Source organism: Scyliorhinus torazame, chromosome 11 (genome assembly GCF_047496885.1).
Source record: "Scyliorhinus torazame isolate Kashiwa2021f chromosome 11, sScyTor2.1, whole genome shotgun sequence".
In the NCBI taxonomy this organism is placed as follows: domain Eukaryota; kingdom Metazoa; phylum Chordata; class Chondrichthyes; order Carcharhiniformes; family Scyliorhinidae; genus Scyliorhinus; species Scyliorhinus torazame.
Window position 1 is genome coordinate 37,752,341 of NC_092717.1, and position 16,803 is coordinate 37,769,143.

General features: G+C 43.8%; 1 protein-coding gene across 10 annotated transcripts in view; it reads right to left on the reverse strand.

Moving 5' to 3' along the window:
* The window catches only part of neto1l (neuropilin (NRP) and tolloid (TLL)-like 1, like), a 414,770-nt gene extending 404,709 nt beyond the window's left edge, over positions 1-10,061 (reverse strand). For all 10 annotated transcript variants that reach the window (XM_072467143.1, XM_072467140.1, XM_072467142.1 and 7 more), the window contains exons 1-4: positions 9,292-10,061; positions 8,425-8,478; positions 5,444-5,572; positions 3,917-4,165 (exon numbers count right to left, since the gene is read on the reverse strand). In XM_072467143.1, the coding sequence (XP_072323244.1) occupies positions 3,917-4,165; positions 5,444-5,572; positions 8,425-8,478; positions 9,292-9,325 (466 nt within the window). In that variant the 5' untranslated portion in view covers positions 9,326-10,061. The remainder of the gene's footprint in view (positions 1-3,916; positions 4,166-5,443; positions 5,573-8,424; positions 8,479-9,291) is intronic.
* Between the last annotated feature and the right edge of the window lie 6,742 nt (positions 10,062-16,803).

Here is a 16,803-nt window from a genome sequence, read left to right on the forward strand (position 1 = left end):
AGATTAATATCTGAATAAAGTAGATACCCCAATCTTGGCAACATTATTAGTGACGCTGGTGGGATAGTATTCCACTCATTAAAAAGAGCAACATTATTTGCGTCTCCCGTGCCGATTGGCAACAAATTTAACTAAACTCTTAGCAAATGACCGTGATGAATGTCAAAGCATATGTTTGAAACATCAAAAGTTAAGAGGTTTCCAAACAACTATCCAGTTAACGTACAATCATTTCAATGTACAAAGCATTTTTTAATAACATGAAAGAAGGAAGATAGTGGGAAACGATATGAATTGACTGCTGTACCTCACAGAAACAAATTGATGTGTCTGAATAATAATATAGATTTTGAACTGCAAATTCCAAACATATCTGACTGTGAGTCATGGTGTCGCCAAAGAAAATCTGATAACGTGCATAAATAGTTCATTTTCATGATTATAATTCAGTGAAATATTAGAAGCACCTTACCCCCAAAAATAGTAATTTTTGGCCTTTCTGAAGTCAATTTACATCATAATCCCACTGATACAATACATAATGCTTGCGTGTTCTGTGCTGTGCAAAGGTAAGAGCCATGAATTCCTTTTGGATTTTTCACACAGTGAGGTACTTATGTTATTCAGGTCAACTAGCAATGTTCCAAACAGAAATGAGGGATCATAAAATAAAGACCTGGTCAACATGAAATGCTCTTGTGCCCTCTGAACAGCTTTCTATGAAATAACACTGGTCGACGCCGGAGAACAGAAAATCTGCAGGTCTGGTGAATTGAGGAATGGTGCATTTGAGGGGACGAAGCATTAAAAATTTGAAGAATGCATAATTAAAAACATCAGGGGGGGAATTATAAAAATTAAGCAAAGCTCTTTCCTAATAGAGATAGTGCACATGAGAGTAAACTGTACCGCTTTTGACTTTCGTTTTGATCAAATAAACCATGAAAGGATAGCATTGGCCACAATTAAGGTCTAAGTGCTTTAATTTAGTATATTAATGCTAAATTAACTTTCACTATAAAACTAAAATACAAATCAGATGTTGTAAAATGGGCTGCAAATTTTCTTCAACCACTTTTACATTCATGCACAGAGCCGAAATCTACCTCAAGGCGATTAAAATAAGAAGGTTTATTGAAATAAATGACAGAACATTCCCATGTGAAAATATGAACGTTTACATGTTAGTATTATCAATATATTTTCTAAGCTATAGTGTAACAGTAAATGAATTCAATGATGAATATGTGCAGCCAACGTGCCAATCAATATTTTCTTTTGTTTTACGTGCCAGATGTTGTCACAAATCTTCTGTGAACTAAAATGCCATGATATTCAAATCTTGCTTAGAGTACACACTTCCTGTTCACGTGCTCCACTTCCTGTGCCATGAATTTAGATCATGTTTTGTGTCAATATTTACCATTGTAAATTGGAACACATCCAATGCAATTTTCCTATGTCAACTGTCACACCATAGTTTCTTGTGTTGGCCACTAGGTGGCTTTGGGGAATTACTTTCTGAAATCTCTCTTCCAAATTTGTTGCCACTTCATATATATATATTTCTAAAAATGTAATAACTGACTGTGAGAAGTGCCACAGGTGATTTACTAGTCTACTTGGAAAGGTATTGGTTCGAAATGCGTGAATTTGCAAGTATCTGATGTAATTATTTAAATGGTCAAAGCACATCAATAGTTATGTCAACTGGACATTGTATTGCAATGAAACTGGCACTGATTTTGTCTGCCCACCTTAAGTTGTCCTTCCGAAGGTGGTGGTGAGTTGCCTTCTTGAACCGCTGCAGTCCTTGAGGTGTAGTTACACCCACTGTGCTGTTAGGGAGGGAGTTCCAGGATTTTGCCCCAGCGACAGTGAAGGAACGGCGATATATTTCAAACTCAGGGTGGTGAGTGACTTGGAGGGGAACCTCCAGGTGGTGGGGTTCCCAGATACCTGCTGCTATTGCAATCTCTTCTCAGTTACTCTTGAAGTAACAAAGTGAAACTTCTTGTTTACTTTTATGAAACTATGATCCACTATCTGGTACACGAGAAGGCAGTGGAAACTGCTGATGCGAACCCACACCAGCAATAAGAGAATTTCTGCTGAATAATATGTTTAATGCCAGACTATGGGCGATATTCTCTGGCCCTCCCACGGCACATTTCTCGATGGCGGGAGGTTGCCCGCTGTTGGCCAGTGGCAGGCTGTCAATGGAATTTCCTATTGAATCCACCTGATGGCCACGAAACCCATGATGGGCGTGCACCATTGGTGGGACCATAAGATCCTGTTGGTGAGAACTGCCAGAAGATCTCCTCCTATATATTATTTCTCATAAAGCTCAGAGTTCAATTGAAAATAGTAGAAAAAATTTGAAATTTCAGATGTACACTGTTGATTTCATTAAAAACACGAATAAAGAAAGAATAAGAAATGGCCTGTCAGATTATTAATCTCCCCACATTTTCTTCCAGTTAAATTCTGCATGTAATCATATCCAATTTTAATTTCATTTTGAACAGGTACTGATACAACTCTTTTATACCAACAGCAAAATCCCCTATCCACTACATTATGAGACAACATTACATTCAGTATGTCTATTCTATATCAGCAAGGAATAAAATAGATCTTTCAATTATGAAAAAGAATGTGAACTTTGTTTTGTAACTAACATTTATTCATTAGCAGTGCATAGGGTCAATTTCCCATCACAAGATTAAAAGGTAGCCATGATGTGGAAATGCCGGCGTTGGACTGGGGTGAGCACAGTACGAAGTCTTACAACGCCAGGTTAAAGTCCAACAGGTTTGTTTCGATGTCACTAGCTTTCGGAGCGCTGCTCCTTCCTCAGGTGAATGCAGAGGTCTGTTCCAGAAACACATATATAGACAAATTCAAAGATGCCAAACAGTGCTTTGAATGTGACCATTAGCAGGTGATTAAATCTTTACAGATCCAGAGATGGGGTAACCCCAGGTTAAAGAGGTGTAAATTGTATCAAGCCAGGACAGTTGGTAGGATTTTGCAGGCCAGGTGGTGGGGGATGAATGTAATGCGACATGAATCCCAGGTCCCGGTTGAGGCCGTACTCATGTGTGCGGAACTTGGCTATAAGTTTCTGCTCGGCGATTCTGCGTTGTCGCGGGTCCTGAAGGCCGCCTTGGAGAACGCTTACCCGGAGATCAGAGGCTGAATGCCCTTGACTGCTGAAGTGTTCCCCGACTGGAAGGGAACATTCCTGCCTGGTGATTGTTGTGCGATTGTTGCGCGAATGAACGGACATCGCGCAACAATCACCAGGCAGGAATGTTCCCTTCCAGTCGGGGAACACTTCAGCAGTCAAGGGCATTCAGCCTCTGATCTCCGGGTAAGCGTTCTCCAAGGCGGCCTTCAGGACCCGCGACAACGCAGAATCGCCGAGCAGAAACTTATAGCCAAGTTCCGCACACATGAGTACGGCCTCAACCGGGACCTGGGATTCATGTCGCATTACATTCATCCCCCACCATCTGGCCTGCAAAATCCTACCAACTGTCCTGGCTTGATACAATTTACACCTCTTTAACCCGGGGTTACCCCATCTCTGGATCTGTAAAGATTTAATCACCTGCTAATGCTCGCATTCCTAGCATTGTTTGGCATCTTTGAATTTGTCTATATATGTGTTTCTGGAACAGACCTCTGCATTCACCTGAGGAAGGAGCAGCGCTCCGAAAGCTAGTGACATTGAAACAAACCTGTTGGACTTTAACCTGGTGTTGTAAGACTTCGTACCAAGATTAAAATGGTAATTGATGCGCCAAACATTTTTGCATGCATACCATTAATGAAAAAAGCAGAAGACAGCAATACCTACTTGACTCCAGTTACTATTATTCCAATGAGAAAATAAATTGCTAATTACCTGGTATAAAGTTGTATCTTGCCAGAAATCCAACAGATTCGAGCTCACCATCAGCAACAAATTTAATCCATAAATATCTGCCCGATGATGTTATAAAAGGTGGAATATTTTGACCACAATAACGTCCAATCTCAGTAGAAAACCCAAAAGGTCCATCCCGCACCTCGATATGGTCAAATTTACATTCCCAAGAAGGTTCAATGGAGTACTTTTCATCAAAGTAAAGTTCAATGCTTTGTCTTGGGGCAGCTAAATGGTGATATCACACAATTAGTTCAAAGATAAAAAAGAAATATTCAGAGTTGACACATTATGTTGCATGTGTGTAGTGTACTAAAGGAGGATGGTGGTTTTGGAGGATGCAAGACATACCATCCAGCCTAACTCAGAGCATGTAATGTCATCTGTACCTTATGTGTACTGCAATCTTATAACATATAATGTAAATATTTTAAACAACACCAATATTAATACATTATAAATTAGTGCTCCCCAACATGTCCTCACTTTGACCCGATTTTGATGCTTCAAAATTGTTGCGACCTCTGAATGTGAGGCAGGTGGGGGTTGGAACTGTGGAAGTGGAGGGGGGTAGAGGTGTGACGGAGTGTTTAGGGTGGGAAATGGGAAGGGCTGTGGGAGTAGAGGGAGAGGAGAGAGAAGTGAGACTGGGGGATGTTTAAATTACTGGGTTCATTTTAGCAGAATCCCCTACTTTTTCACTCATTTTTTTGAGCACGTATCAGCCAGTCGATTATGCCAAATCCACCACTGGGCAAGAAACGCGAGCGCCTCACACCTGTTAGCACTCAGTCCAAGCTCTACTGCAATCAACGCTGCCTCAGAGCTCATGACCCCAAAGTCCCATCTTGCGAACCCAGTGGGATAGCGACCCCAGGTTTGGGAAGCCCAAAATAAAATACGATATCACTATTTGTTGCTTTTACATGTTGAAATAATTTGTGTGTTTATTTCATGTTGCACCATACTAACAAATGATTGCCAATAATTAATCCATGGCATGGTTGAAGTATGGGAGATATTCTTACATTAATTAGGCTGTATTGAGAATACGATCTGATTAAATAAAAGCAACATCTGTTAAATTCCTTTCAGTTGCAAAATAATCTTGCAAAAGAGAGCTGCTTGGCACTCAACTTCTGAAAATCTCAGTGACGACATTGGGAAATACAAAAAGAAGCATTTTTAGAGATCGAAGAATTTATTTCAATGATGCTTTTGTGGCTTAAAAACGCATTGCATATTATTTGCTTTGTCTTAAATACTTGGTAAATATTGTGAAAATGTCTGTTGACCATACGGCAGAAAATCAGATTGGTTTTAATATAACTTTTAAAGTTGCTCCCACTGTAGAAATAACTAGATTTATTCAAGACAAAACTAAAGTTGTTTTTCCTTTGCTGGTTTTGGTTAAAGTTCTTATGAGAATTTTATCGGTGACAATCCATACACTCTCATTTTACATTTTCTGCAGTATGTATTATGTGAGGTGCCCTTTGTTCATACCTTCAATGATGTATATGCACTCTCTGTCAGGAGGGTACTTGTTTGGATAATTGGGAGATGTGAAGAAGCCACCATTTGGATTCTTGATCCAAGAGCCACATTGCACTGACTTTGAAGAGGTTGATTTGTCTGTAAACAGATCAGAGTCAGTATCAAACGAGTATTCAGTGAAACTTATTTATCTAAAACACTAATGTATCTCCCCTACTTTGATCAGTGGTAGAACATTGAGTCATAAACCTATGAGAGCCAGGGGTAGGGTGAAGGGTTAGGGTGCACAGATGGGTCTAGGGTGGGGGAGCACACAGACTGACCCAAAGTGAGGTAGGGCTTAGGCAAAATAGGAGGGATGAAGAAAAAACTTATGTGGCATCTTACCGTGCCCTAAGAATACTCCAAAGTGCAATTAATTACTTTTTGAAGTGCAATCAATTGCTATGTCAACAAATGGAACAATAATTTTTCATCACACCATATCTAATAAACATGAAATGAATCGAAGTTTAGTTGAGGCGCTACAACACAGTGGTTATATTACTAGACTAGGAATTCAAAGACCTCGATTCATGGTCTGGAGACATGAGGCTTTAAATCCCACCACAGCAGCTGTGGAATTTAAATGAACTAAAACAAATCTGGAATTAAAAAGTTAGAATCATTAATGCTGACCATGAAACAACTGGAATGTCATGAACATCAATTTGGTTCACTAGTATCCTAGAGGGAGGGAAATCTGCAATCCTTACTCTTATCTGGTCTATGTGTGCCACCTTAACTGCCCTCTAAAAGGTCCATTCAGTTGTGTTCGAGAAGGTAGCTCACCACCACTTTCTCAAGGGCAATTAGGGATGGGCAATACATTTGGGCCTTGCCAGGGACACCCACATCCGCTGACTTAATTAAACAAATCAGGTAATCATGTTTTTGTGGCATTGAATGAGGGAGCAATATTAGGTGGACAGCTTGAATGCTTGATGGAGTAGTAGGGGCCCTGATATGAAGTAATGGCTCCTGGTTATATCTGAATCAATATACAGTAAATTAAATTACAGATTTATGCAGGCAATCTGCATTCTATTTTATTCATAGGATTAATAATAAGTGATAAGCAACTCACTTCAAAATTCATATGGGGCAATTTCTGGCAGCTTATTTAGGTGCTAAACAACTACTGAGGTGGCCAAGATGGGGATCTTGTGGTTTGAAGTGCTAGTTTAGACCAGGTTTCACAGAAGACATCACCTTTGTGAAGGATTTGAAGCCTGCACAAGAAATTGCCACCCAAAGACTTGTTAACAGCCGGAATGCCATGTAAAATGCCTCATTGAAGAGTATACATGGAGCTTTGGTGCCTAGTACTTATCCAGACATCCTTTCCCAAACATGGTATTGATGTGGATTCCATGCACTACTGAAAGGAATATTCACTATTTTATCTTCACTTGCTGCTGGAGCTTTGTAGATCTCTGAGACTCAATGGGAAACTTTCTTGGGCACCTTGTCAAGATTTTGCCAACGCTCTCGCAACACTTATCCCTGAAATTCCAAGCGGACTTCACCTGCAGTGCTGCTCACCTCAGTGGAGACTCTAAAGGAGCCAGCAGGAGAAAGGGAATGCCAGCTCATGGGAATATTGCTAGAATCGATACATTGGGGTTGTGAGGCTGGGGTATGAGCCTGGGTAGGGTGCTCGTTCTTTTGGAGGATCGGTGTAGACTTGATGGGCTGAATGGCCTCCTTCTGCACTGTAGAGATTATTTGGTCTCAGTGAAGAATGATAGGAGGACATGGGACAAGGCACAGCAGCACCAGTTGCAGCAGAAGAGAAGGACTGGAGGGCAAGATGGTCCCTTCTGCAGCTGCAGGGCATCCCTTCTCCTCTGGACTTCCTCCAGAAGGACTTCCAATGCCACAGCTGAGAAAACTTCCTTGGTCTCTGTGAGCCGATGTGCTACAGTGTATGAGCCAGCACAATCCACACTGTCAGTGGAAGTGCGGAAATGGAGCTCGCATGTACTGCTCCATTGGATCTGCTCAACACCTGAGAGTTAAACCTGCAAGTTTCTGGTTTAGCATCTCCAGGGAAATCCAAATTATGGCAATAAGCAATTAGGACCATAACCGTGTGTTAAATTCAGGCTTCAAAACCAATGTGTTTTATTAGCACAGCACTGACTTAGCACCTGATTTAGCCTTAGGAACAAAGATATCCCCATATATTTACTACACCACTTACATTGAAAGCTTTTGCTCAGTCTAAATGTGGGTTGGAAGAGTTTGGGTGGCAATATCTCATAGCCATACATATTGTTGTATTAAGTTTGGGCACATATTTTGCTGCAATGTGACTTGCAGAACATGTTGAGTCCAATGATATGCAAGTTAGGTGGATTGGCCATGGTAAATTGCCCTAGATGGGAGTTACAGGGATAGGGTGGGGGAGTGGGCCTGGGCAGAGTGCTCTTTCAGAGGACTGGTGCAGACTCGATGGGCTGAATTGCCTCCTTCTGCACAGTAGGGATTCTATGATTATGATCAGGAAATAGTTACATTTTGGGATAATATGTTGGGTAACATCAGGGGTAGAAAATAACCAATTGGAGGTTCGACCAACGAGTAGCCAGAAAATTGAAATTCAAAATGGGGCGCCAAGGCATGTCCGGGCACAGAAACGTTACTGAGAAAGGAGAGAATATATGCTTCCCCTTCCCCTCTCCTCACTCTGGATAATTTCTGTGGTCTACTCTGACAGACATTAAACTGCAGTGTCTGCTCTATGCAGTAACTGTGCTGGGCAAAGCATTTCGAAAATGTTGTAGCCATTTCAAACTATGTGAGTCACTTCAATGCTCGATAGGTCACTGCAGCAAACTCTGAACAAAAAGTGTGACATTATCTGCTGCCAGTGATTACAATCAGATAATTAAAAAAACAGGAAGAAAACGTGATTATGAAAGTAAGGGCACAGTGATGATTATTACCTGATGTCTTTTTTGTTGACACACACAACCCTAGCAGGATGAGATTTGATACAACTGCAAGTGGAGAGAAAGGGAAAAAAAGCACATTTATCACAGGAATGTTTTTGTTCTGTTTGCATTAATATGGGTAAGTAGCTACACACAGCGATTAACTGCGAGCAATGTTGAAGAAAATCGCTTTAATACTGCGGGCAGCAGTTCATGTACTTTTGCGACTGCCTTTATGAATATGTCTCACCTTGCAGTTTTAATACTGTAATTATATTTATTATTCACGCCTGGGAGATTTCACGTGTTTATCTCCATTCACTCGGAGACGTCTCACATGAACCTTTTTTACCTGCCCGCATCAGTTTTCTACTGACAGCCGAGTATAACCCACAAGTTAATAATGGTAATCCATTTCAAAAGTTCGCTTTGCTCGGGAGCGGGGCGGGGGAGAATAATCTTCGACGATTGCTGAGAGTTTCGAATTAAATAAATTGAGCTTGTGCAGTATTAATTCGGTAAATAAATAGGTGTCTGGCAAAGGGGGTGGAAGGGAAAGCGGAATAAACTGGCGGTGCAAATAAACCGCGCTTTGGGGAGACAGTTTGGTTTTCTGAGTGAGCACTGGTGAATCAAAGAGTGCTCTATCTAAATAACCCATCTGCTCTCTCTCCATCTCATCACTCCCCCTTTCCCCCACCCCATGGTTCTTTCCCAATGCTGGCTGCATCGCTATTGCCTAATGAATGTCCAGTCGGGTTTCTCCAGCCGCTATGGGGTCCCCTTCGCGTTCTATACAGTTCTATGACTAGAGTGTCACAACCACCCAGATATCGACTGTCTAGAGCATCTACTGGAAATCGCATAGGCAGAACTTACCGTGAAACAGGCTGAGCCGCTGCCCATGTACCATGTCTGGTTCTTATGCACGGGGCTCCAATCCAAACTAATTCCATTTAAGCAGTGCGTGCCTGACAGGATGACGGAAGATGGATGGATGGATGGATTCAGGAACAAAGCTGGTAACACAAGACCATCCACATTCCACACACCATTCAGAACATATGTCCAGACATATGTGTGTGTGTTTGTGTGAGAGAGAGTGTGTGCTTCTTCCGCCAAATAAAAACTCAACCAAAACTAATCCCCAGCAGTTTCGCACAGGACCCCGGCTTGATCAGAATATCTCCATGATTCCCGCACCACCGTCGCCACGATCCTTGGCTCCTTTTGATGCATTGAAGGGATTAACAGGTCCGTCATCAGCTCCTCTGATCGCTCCACCTTTGCAATCTTCTGGGAGAAACCAGGAGAACTGCTCCCCCCCCCCCCCCCAACTTTTTGTTTCCCTCAAAGCATATTTAACACCGGCAATCGGTGAGAAAGAAATAAAGGAATGAAATACGGTCAAGATCCCGATTATCTGGCAGTCAAAAGATTTCGCTCCAACTTGTTCTGATTTTCTCCTCCTTCCCCATCTACCCACCGTTTGCAAATCGCTCTTACTGGTACACAGATAGCTTCTTCTTTGCCTCCCCTCTTCCCCCCCACCTCCCCCTCTGCTTTTTTCCCTTGGACGTGTTTTACATTAGATTTCTCTCTCTCTCTCGCTCCCTGCAATAATCCAACCGAACCGAGAGCTCTCTTCTCTCTCTGTCAGCCGGTGTCGCGGGTGTGTGCGAGAAATTAAAAGTCCCCCCCACCCCGTCTCCTGGCACCGGGAGCTGGAAGGCAAAGTAATTCGGTCACATGTCAGTGAATCCAATATTTTTTTTTGAAAAGGTGTTGGGGAGGGCATTCGGTTAAAAATAACGTAGCCACATCACCAAGACCCTGCAAACAAAAGGTCAGCCAGCTGTGAGCCACAGGGAGAGGGTTGGGGGGGGGGGTGGACCCATCAAGCCAGGTCCAGAGGGGGGGACCCATCAAGCCAGGTCCAGAGGTCAAAGGTACAATTTCAACAACAGGGGTGGCTGGGTGGGGCGATGGCAAGGCACAGGTTAAGTTGCTGCAGTCAATATCACTGTGCATCTGCAGCCAGGGAACATGGCGGGAATCTCAACAACTGCAAATGATTTTTTTTGTTGTTGTTAATTTATGATTCAGACGCGCAGTTCACGCCGAACTGGCTCCAGACAGGAGCAGGTTGGCAATGAATGACTCTCCCGGGCGCCCAGGGTTCCGTCGTCCTGTCAGAACCCGAGCATCAAGTTGCAAGCGGCTTGTGCAAATGCCTCCCTTGTCAAATGCCTCCCTTGTCAAATGCCACCCTTGTCAAATGCCACTCTGCCAACCCCATTCCAATCTTCACAGATGTGTGTGTGCTCCCTCCTCCCAGCCCGCCATCCATCCACTCCTCACATCAGTCACATCAAAGGTGCCGCGCACTCACTGGTCTTTTCCTTCCCTCGTCGACGAGGAGACTGCAGCTATTCCAAATCAGAGAGGGGAAAAAAAACTTCTGAAGCTTTGATAGATATGCGAACCCATTCAGTGGACAATATTCTCTCTCTCTCTCTCTGACTCAAGGAGCCGGCTGGAGGCAGAGAAAATAGAAGAGTCTGCAGCTAAATATCTCTCAACCTGGAAAATTAGAATGTGCACTTGGACAGTGTAATAGAAATGGATTAAACTTGTCTCCTCATACATTTTATACACACACATTTATAGTATTCACATGTATATTACATTTATTTACATTGACCAATACACACACACACAGATAGAAATGTATATAAAGTGTGTGTGTTGTCGAGTGGTGCAGATGTGCGAGGACACGGTTCGGTGCTGTGGAGTCTCGAACTGCTGCCGTTCGCCTCTGGCTGCGAACAATTCCATCTTTCCCCTCCTCTGGCGCTCAGAATGCTTCAGCGTCTCACTGCAGTGAAAGGAACTCCATCATTCTTCTCGAAGGCGGGTGGGGGGGCGGAGGCTAAGGACGGAGCGAGTTGCAGAGGAGCTGCTCTTTTTTCCCCCGCTGTTTTCAATGTTGATTTTGGCAGGACAACTTCCGCGTCGTCCGAACAGAGATCTCCGAATGGATCTCTAGCGCACCCCGCCAACCCGGATTAAACAGTTGCCCTCACCCTACACCGCTTTAAATGAGGAGCGGACGCTGTGACCTCCCCCTTGCATCTGCCCCGAACCCTCTATATCATTTTTGATGCAGAATGCACATGGACTCGTAGGTGACCCCCCCTCCCCCAACCCTTCCAACAGAGGGGCGCAATTGGTTTCAACAGATATTTTCGCATTCCCCTGGGGCCCGCATTCAGGCTAAGTGGAACCCAGAAATGAGGAAAAAGCTGGGAGCAGATGGTCCCAGGAGTCACACTGGAACCTGGCCGTCTAATTCACCCCATCCTTCCTTCACCAACTGATTTTTCCAAGACCCATGTCATGTTTCCGAACGAGTGTCAGATTGTAAATATTTGGATGTGAGAGGTTACACGAATGCACGGTTAAAATATTTTTTTTAAAACATGAACAACCTGTGTCCAACAAATATGGTTGAAAGTAGATCGACAAAAATCCATCCTTTTCATCACTATCTCCCTCTTTTAACTCATGATCAGCAAGGCACCGTCGTGAGTTCCTGAGGTTAGCGCCGTGCAGGCCAGGTTGCAATTTCTACCTGCTTTATCACAACATTGGATGAAACATAGCCAGCTATTCCAGATCACAAAGCAAAGAGAAAATGCTGGAAAGTCTCAGCAGGTCTGGCAGCATCTGTAGGGAGAGAAAAGAGCTTAACGTTTCAGTCCAGATGACCCTTTGACAGCTTTGGTTTCAGATTCCAGCATCAGCAGTAATTTGCTTTTATTCCAGGTCACATCCGGGTTGTGCATATTTTATAACCACCCTGCAAACCCAGGGTTACCAGGAAAATAGGAACAGCAATCCAGGCCAACGATGTTACTTACTGTGATTAGGAATGAAAGTGTGAAATCATAAGCAAGTCGCATGCGTAACCCTGAGGCATAATGACATAAATCTCCTGATTTCTGGGAGGGTACTGAAAAATGATTATGATAGCTGCTAGATTTTTGTGAAATAAAGCGCAGATCTGCTGAAAATCCTACTCTGTCCACAATCCCACTTCAGCCTCCCAGTATTCCTACAAGACATCGCAGCAGATAAACTAAGGGGTGGGCCTATTGGTAATGAACAATGCATTGCCAGTTTCCACAGGTGAAAAGGTGACTGATAGGAGTAGTCTATAGGCCACCAAATAGTAACAGGATGGTAGGGCAGGCAATAAGCAAAGAAATAACGGATGCATGTAGAAATGGTACAGCGGTTATCATGGGAGATTTTAATCTGCATGTCGATTGGTTTAACTAGGTTGGTAAAGGCAGCCTTGAGGAGGAGTTTATAGAATGTGTCCGGGATAATTTCCTGGAACAGTATGTAATGGAACCTACAAGGGAACAAGCGGTCCTAGATCTGGTCCTGTGTAATGAGGCAGGATTGATTAATGATCTCATAGTTCGGGATCCTCTTGGAAGAAGCAACTACAATATGGTGGAATTTAAAATACAGTTGGAGGATGACAAGCTAAAATCAAACACTAGTGTTTTGTGCTTAAACAAAGGCGATTACAATGGGATGAGAGAAGAACTAGCTAAGGTAGACTGGGAGCAAAGACTTCATGGTGAAGCAGTTGAGGAACAGTGGAGAACCTTCCGAGCGATCTTTCACAGTGTTCAGAAAAGGTTCATACCGACAAAAAAGAAAGACGGTAGAAAGGGGAAAAATCGACCGTGGATATCTAAGGAGGTGAGGGAGAGTATCAAATTGAAGGAAAAAACATACAAAGTGGCAAATATTAGTGGGAGACTAGAGGACTGGGACGTCTTTCGGGGACAACAGAAAGCTACTAAAAAAGCTATAAAGAATAGTAAGGTAGACTATGAAAGTAAACTTGCTCAGAACATAAAAGCAGATAGTAAAAGCTTCTACAAATATATAAGACAAAAAAGAGTGGCTAAGGTAAATATTGGTCCTTTGGAAGATGAGAAGGGAGATTTAATAATAGGAGACGGGGAAATGGCTGAGGAGCTGAACAGGTTTTTTGGGTCAGTCTTCCCAGTGGAAAACATGCCAGTGACTGATGGAAATAAAGATATGATAGGTGAGGACCTTGAGATGATTGTAATCACTAAGGAGGCAGTATTGGGCAAGCAAATGGGGCTAAAGGTAGACAAGTCTCCTGGCCCGGATGGGATGCATCCCAGAGTGTTAAAAGATGGCTAGGGAAATTGTAAACGCACGAGTGATAATTTATCAAAATTCACTAGACTCTGGGGTGGTCCCAGGGGATTGGAAAGTAGCAAACGTGACACCACTGTTTAAAAAAGGAGGTCGGCAGAAAGCGGGTAAGTATAGGCCGGTAAGCTTAACTTCGGTTGGAGGGAAAATGCTGGAATCTATCATTAAGGAGGAAATAGCGGGGCACCTGGAGGGAAATTGTCCCATTGGGCAGACGCAGCATGGGTCCAGAAAGGGTAGGTCATGTCTGACTAATTTGGTAGAATTTTTGAGGACGTTACCAGTGCAGTAGATAACGGGGAGCCAATGGGTGTGGTATATCTGGATTTCCAGAAAGCTTTTGACAAGGTGCCGCACAAAAGGTTGCTGCATAAACTAAAGATGCATGGCATTGAGGATAAAGTGGTAGCATGGGTAGAGGATTGGTTAGCTAACAGAAAGCAGAGAGTGAGGATAAATGGGTGTTTCTCTGGTTGGCAACCTGTAACTAGTGGGGTCCCTCAAGGATCAGTGTTGGGCCCGCAGTTGTTCACAATTTACAGAGATGATTTGGAGTTGGGGACCAAGTGCAATGTGTCAAAGTTTGCAGACGACACTAAGATGAGTGGTAAAGCAAAAAGTGCAGAGGATACCGGAAGTCCGCAGAAGGATTTAGATAGGTTAGGTGAATGGGCTAGGGTCTGGCAGGTGGAATTCAATGTTGCCAAGTGTGAGGCTATCCATTTTGGGAGGAATAACAGCAGAATGGATTATTATTTAAACGGTAAGGTGTTAAAACATGCTGCTGTGCAGAGGGACCTGGGTGTGCTGGTGCACGAGTTGCAATAAGTTGGTGTGCAGGTGCAACAGGTGATTAATAGGCTAATCGAGTTTTGTCTTTCATTGCTAGAGGGATGGAGTGCAAGACTAGGGAGGTTATGCTGCAATTGTATAAGGTGTTGGTGAGGCCACATCTGGAGTATTGTGTTCAGTTTTGGTCTCCTTACCTGAGAAAGGACATATTGGCACTGGAGGCAGTGCAGAGGAGACTCACTAGATTGATCCCAGAGTTGAGGGGATTAGATTATGAAGAGAGGTTGAGTAGACTGGGACTGTACTCATTGGAGTTTAGAAGGATGCGGGGGGGGGATCTTATTGAAACATATAAAATTATGAAGGGAAGAGATGGGATAGATGCGGGCAGGTTGTTTCCACTGGTCGGGGAAAGCAGAACTAGGGGGCATAGCCTCAAAATAAGGGGAAGTAGATTTAGGACCGAGTTTAGGAGGAACATCTTCACCCAAAGGGTTGTGAATCTCTGGAATTCCTTGCCCAGTGAAGCAGTTGAGGCTCCTTCTTTAAACGTTTTTAAGAAAAGATAGATACCTTTCTAAAGAATAAAGGGATTCGGGGATATAGTGTACGGGCCGGAGAGTGGAGCTGAGTCCAGAAAGATCAGCCATGATCTCATTGAATGGCGGAGCAGGCTCGAGGGGCCAGATGGCCTACTCCTGTTCCCAGTTCTTATGTTCTTATGTTCTATCAGCAAGCCGGAACTGTCGCAGAGTATCTTCCACCTGCCTGGATTGGTGAATCTGCAACAATACTCAAGAACATTGACACCATTTAGGACAGTCGGTCCACCAGATGTGTCCCTACCCCATTGATGTGGCTGGAATATGTATAATTGCAAGACACACAGCATCCACTTACTAAGTGTTTCTTCCAGAGTGAATCCAGTGAATCCCTACATTGCAGAAGGAGGCCGTTTGGCCCATTGAGTCAGCAATGACCCTCTCGAAGGACACCCTGGGCGGGATTCTCCATCTAACTGGTGCGGCGTGCCCCCGCCAGCAGTGGGATTCTTCGTCCTGCCGGCTGGCCAATGGGGTTTCCCATTGTGGACAGCCTCATGCCATCAGGAAATCCCCGGGCATGGGTGCACAACGGAGAATCTCACCAATGGAGAATCCAGCCCCCTATCTGGGCCCACTCCCCCACCATATTCCCACAACCCCACCTAACCTGCACATCTTTGGGCATTAAGGGCAATTTTAGCATGGCCAATCCACCTAAGCCGCATATCTTTGGGCTGTGGGAGGGAACCGGGTCACCCGGAGGAAACCCATGCACACATGGGGAGAACGTGCAAACTCGGCATAGACAGTCACCCGCGATGGGAATCAATCCCGGGTCCCTGCCGCTGTGAGGCAACTATTGTGCCCGAGGTCTCGGCCTGTACCTTGAACTGTTGAAGAAAAGGACAAAAACAGTGACGTCAATGGTGAACACAAGACACATAAAAGTTCTCCATTCATGCCGTAACATCACTGGATTAACCTAACACCACAATGGCAGCATTAATGCCCCGAGAATGGCAACATTCCTGCAGGTTCACTGTCACGTTATATGGGCAACAATGAATGGGCAGTAAATGTGGCCTTGCCAGCATCCATAGAGACATCTAAAAATGGTCATGGACGTTTTACATCACAATGCCAGGTGGTGAAGAATACAATTGCAGCCAATCTTTAGACTGGTTTATAAACATTTCTTTATGAAGATTCACAAATCTGAATGTGAGGCGTGTTGCTAACTTTTGCTTGGCTCTTAAATCGTAATTTTCTCTGTTTGTTTAACCTTTGCTCTAGAGTCGCCAGGTATCTTTATGATACCGTCACGAGGTTCAAGTTCAAGGACTGATCAATAACTCAACACACCAATTAGTAAGATTCAAATCAAAACACATTTATTATACACAGTAAATCACTGCTCATGCATAAACTCTACTTTCCAGGCTATTCCTATCACTAAAAACCCCATACTTAGCTTCGGACTGGCCCACCAGGTCAGGGGAACAAATGGCCTTTTGTTCAGGTCCTGAGACTGCAGGATTCAAAAGCTGGTATGGACTGGTAGCTAGGAGCGCCTATCTCGTAGCAAGCGTTGACTTGAGACTTACTTGGTTGGCAGCAGCGAGGCAGGTCACTGTCAAGGGTTGGTTCGAGCTGCTGAGTGACCCTGCCAAAGAAGGACGATTTGAACTTGGGGGCTTTAATTTACAGTCCCCAGGGGCTTCCCGCCCTTCGGGGCGGACCCCGTACCTGGTTCTAAATGATTGGACTGCGTTCCGATCATTTG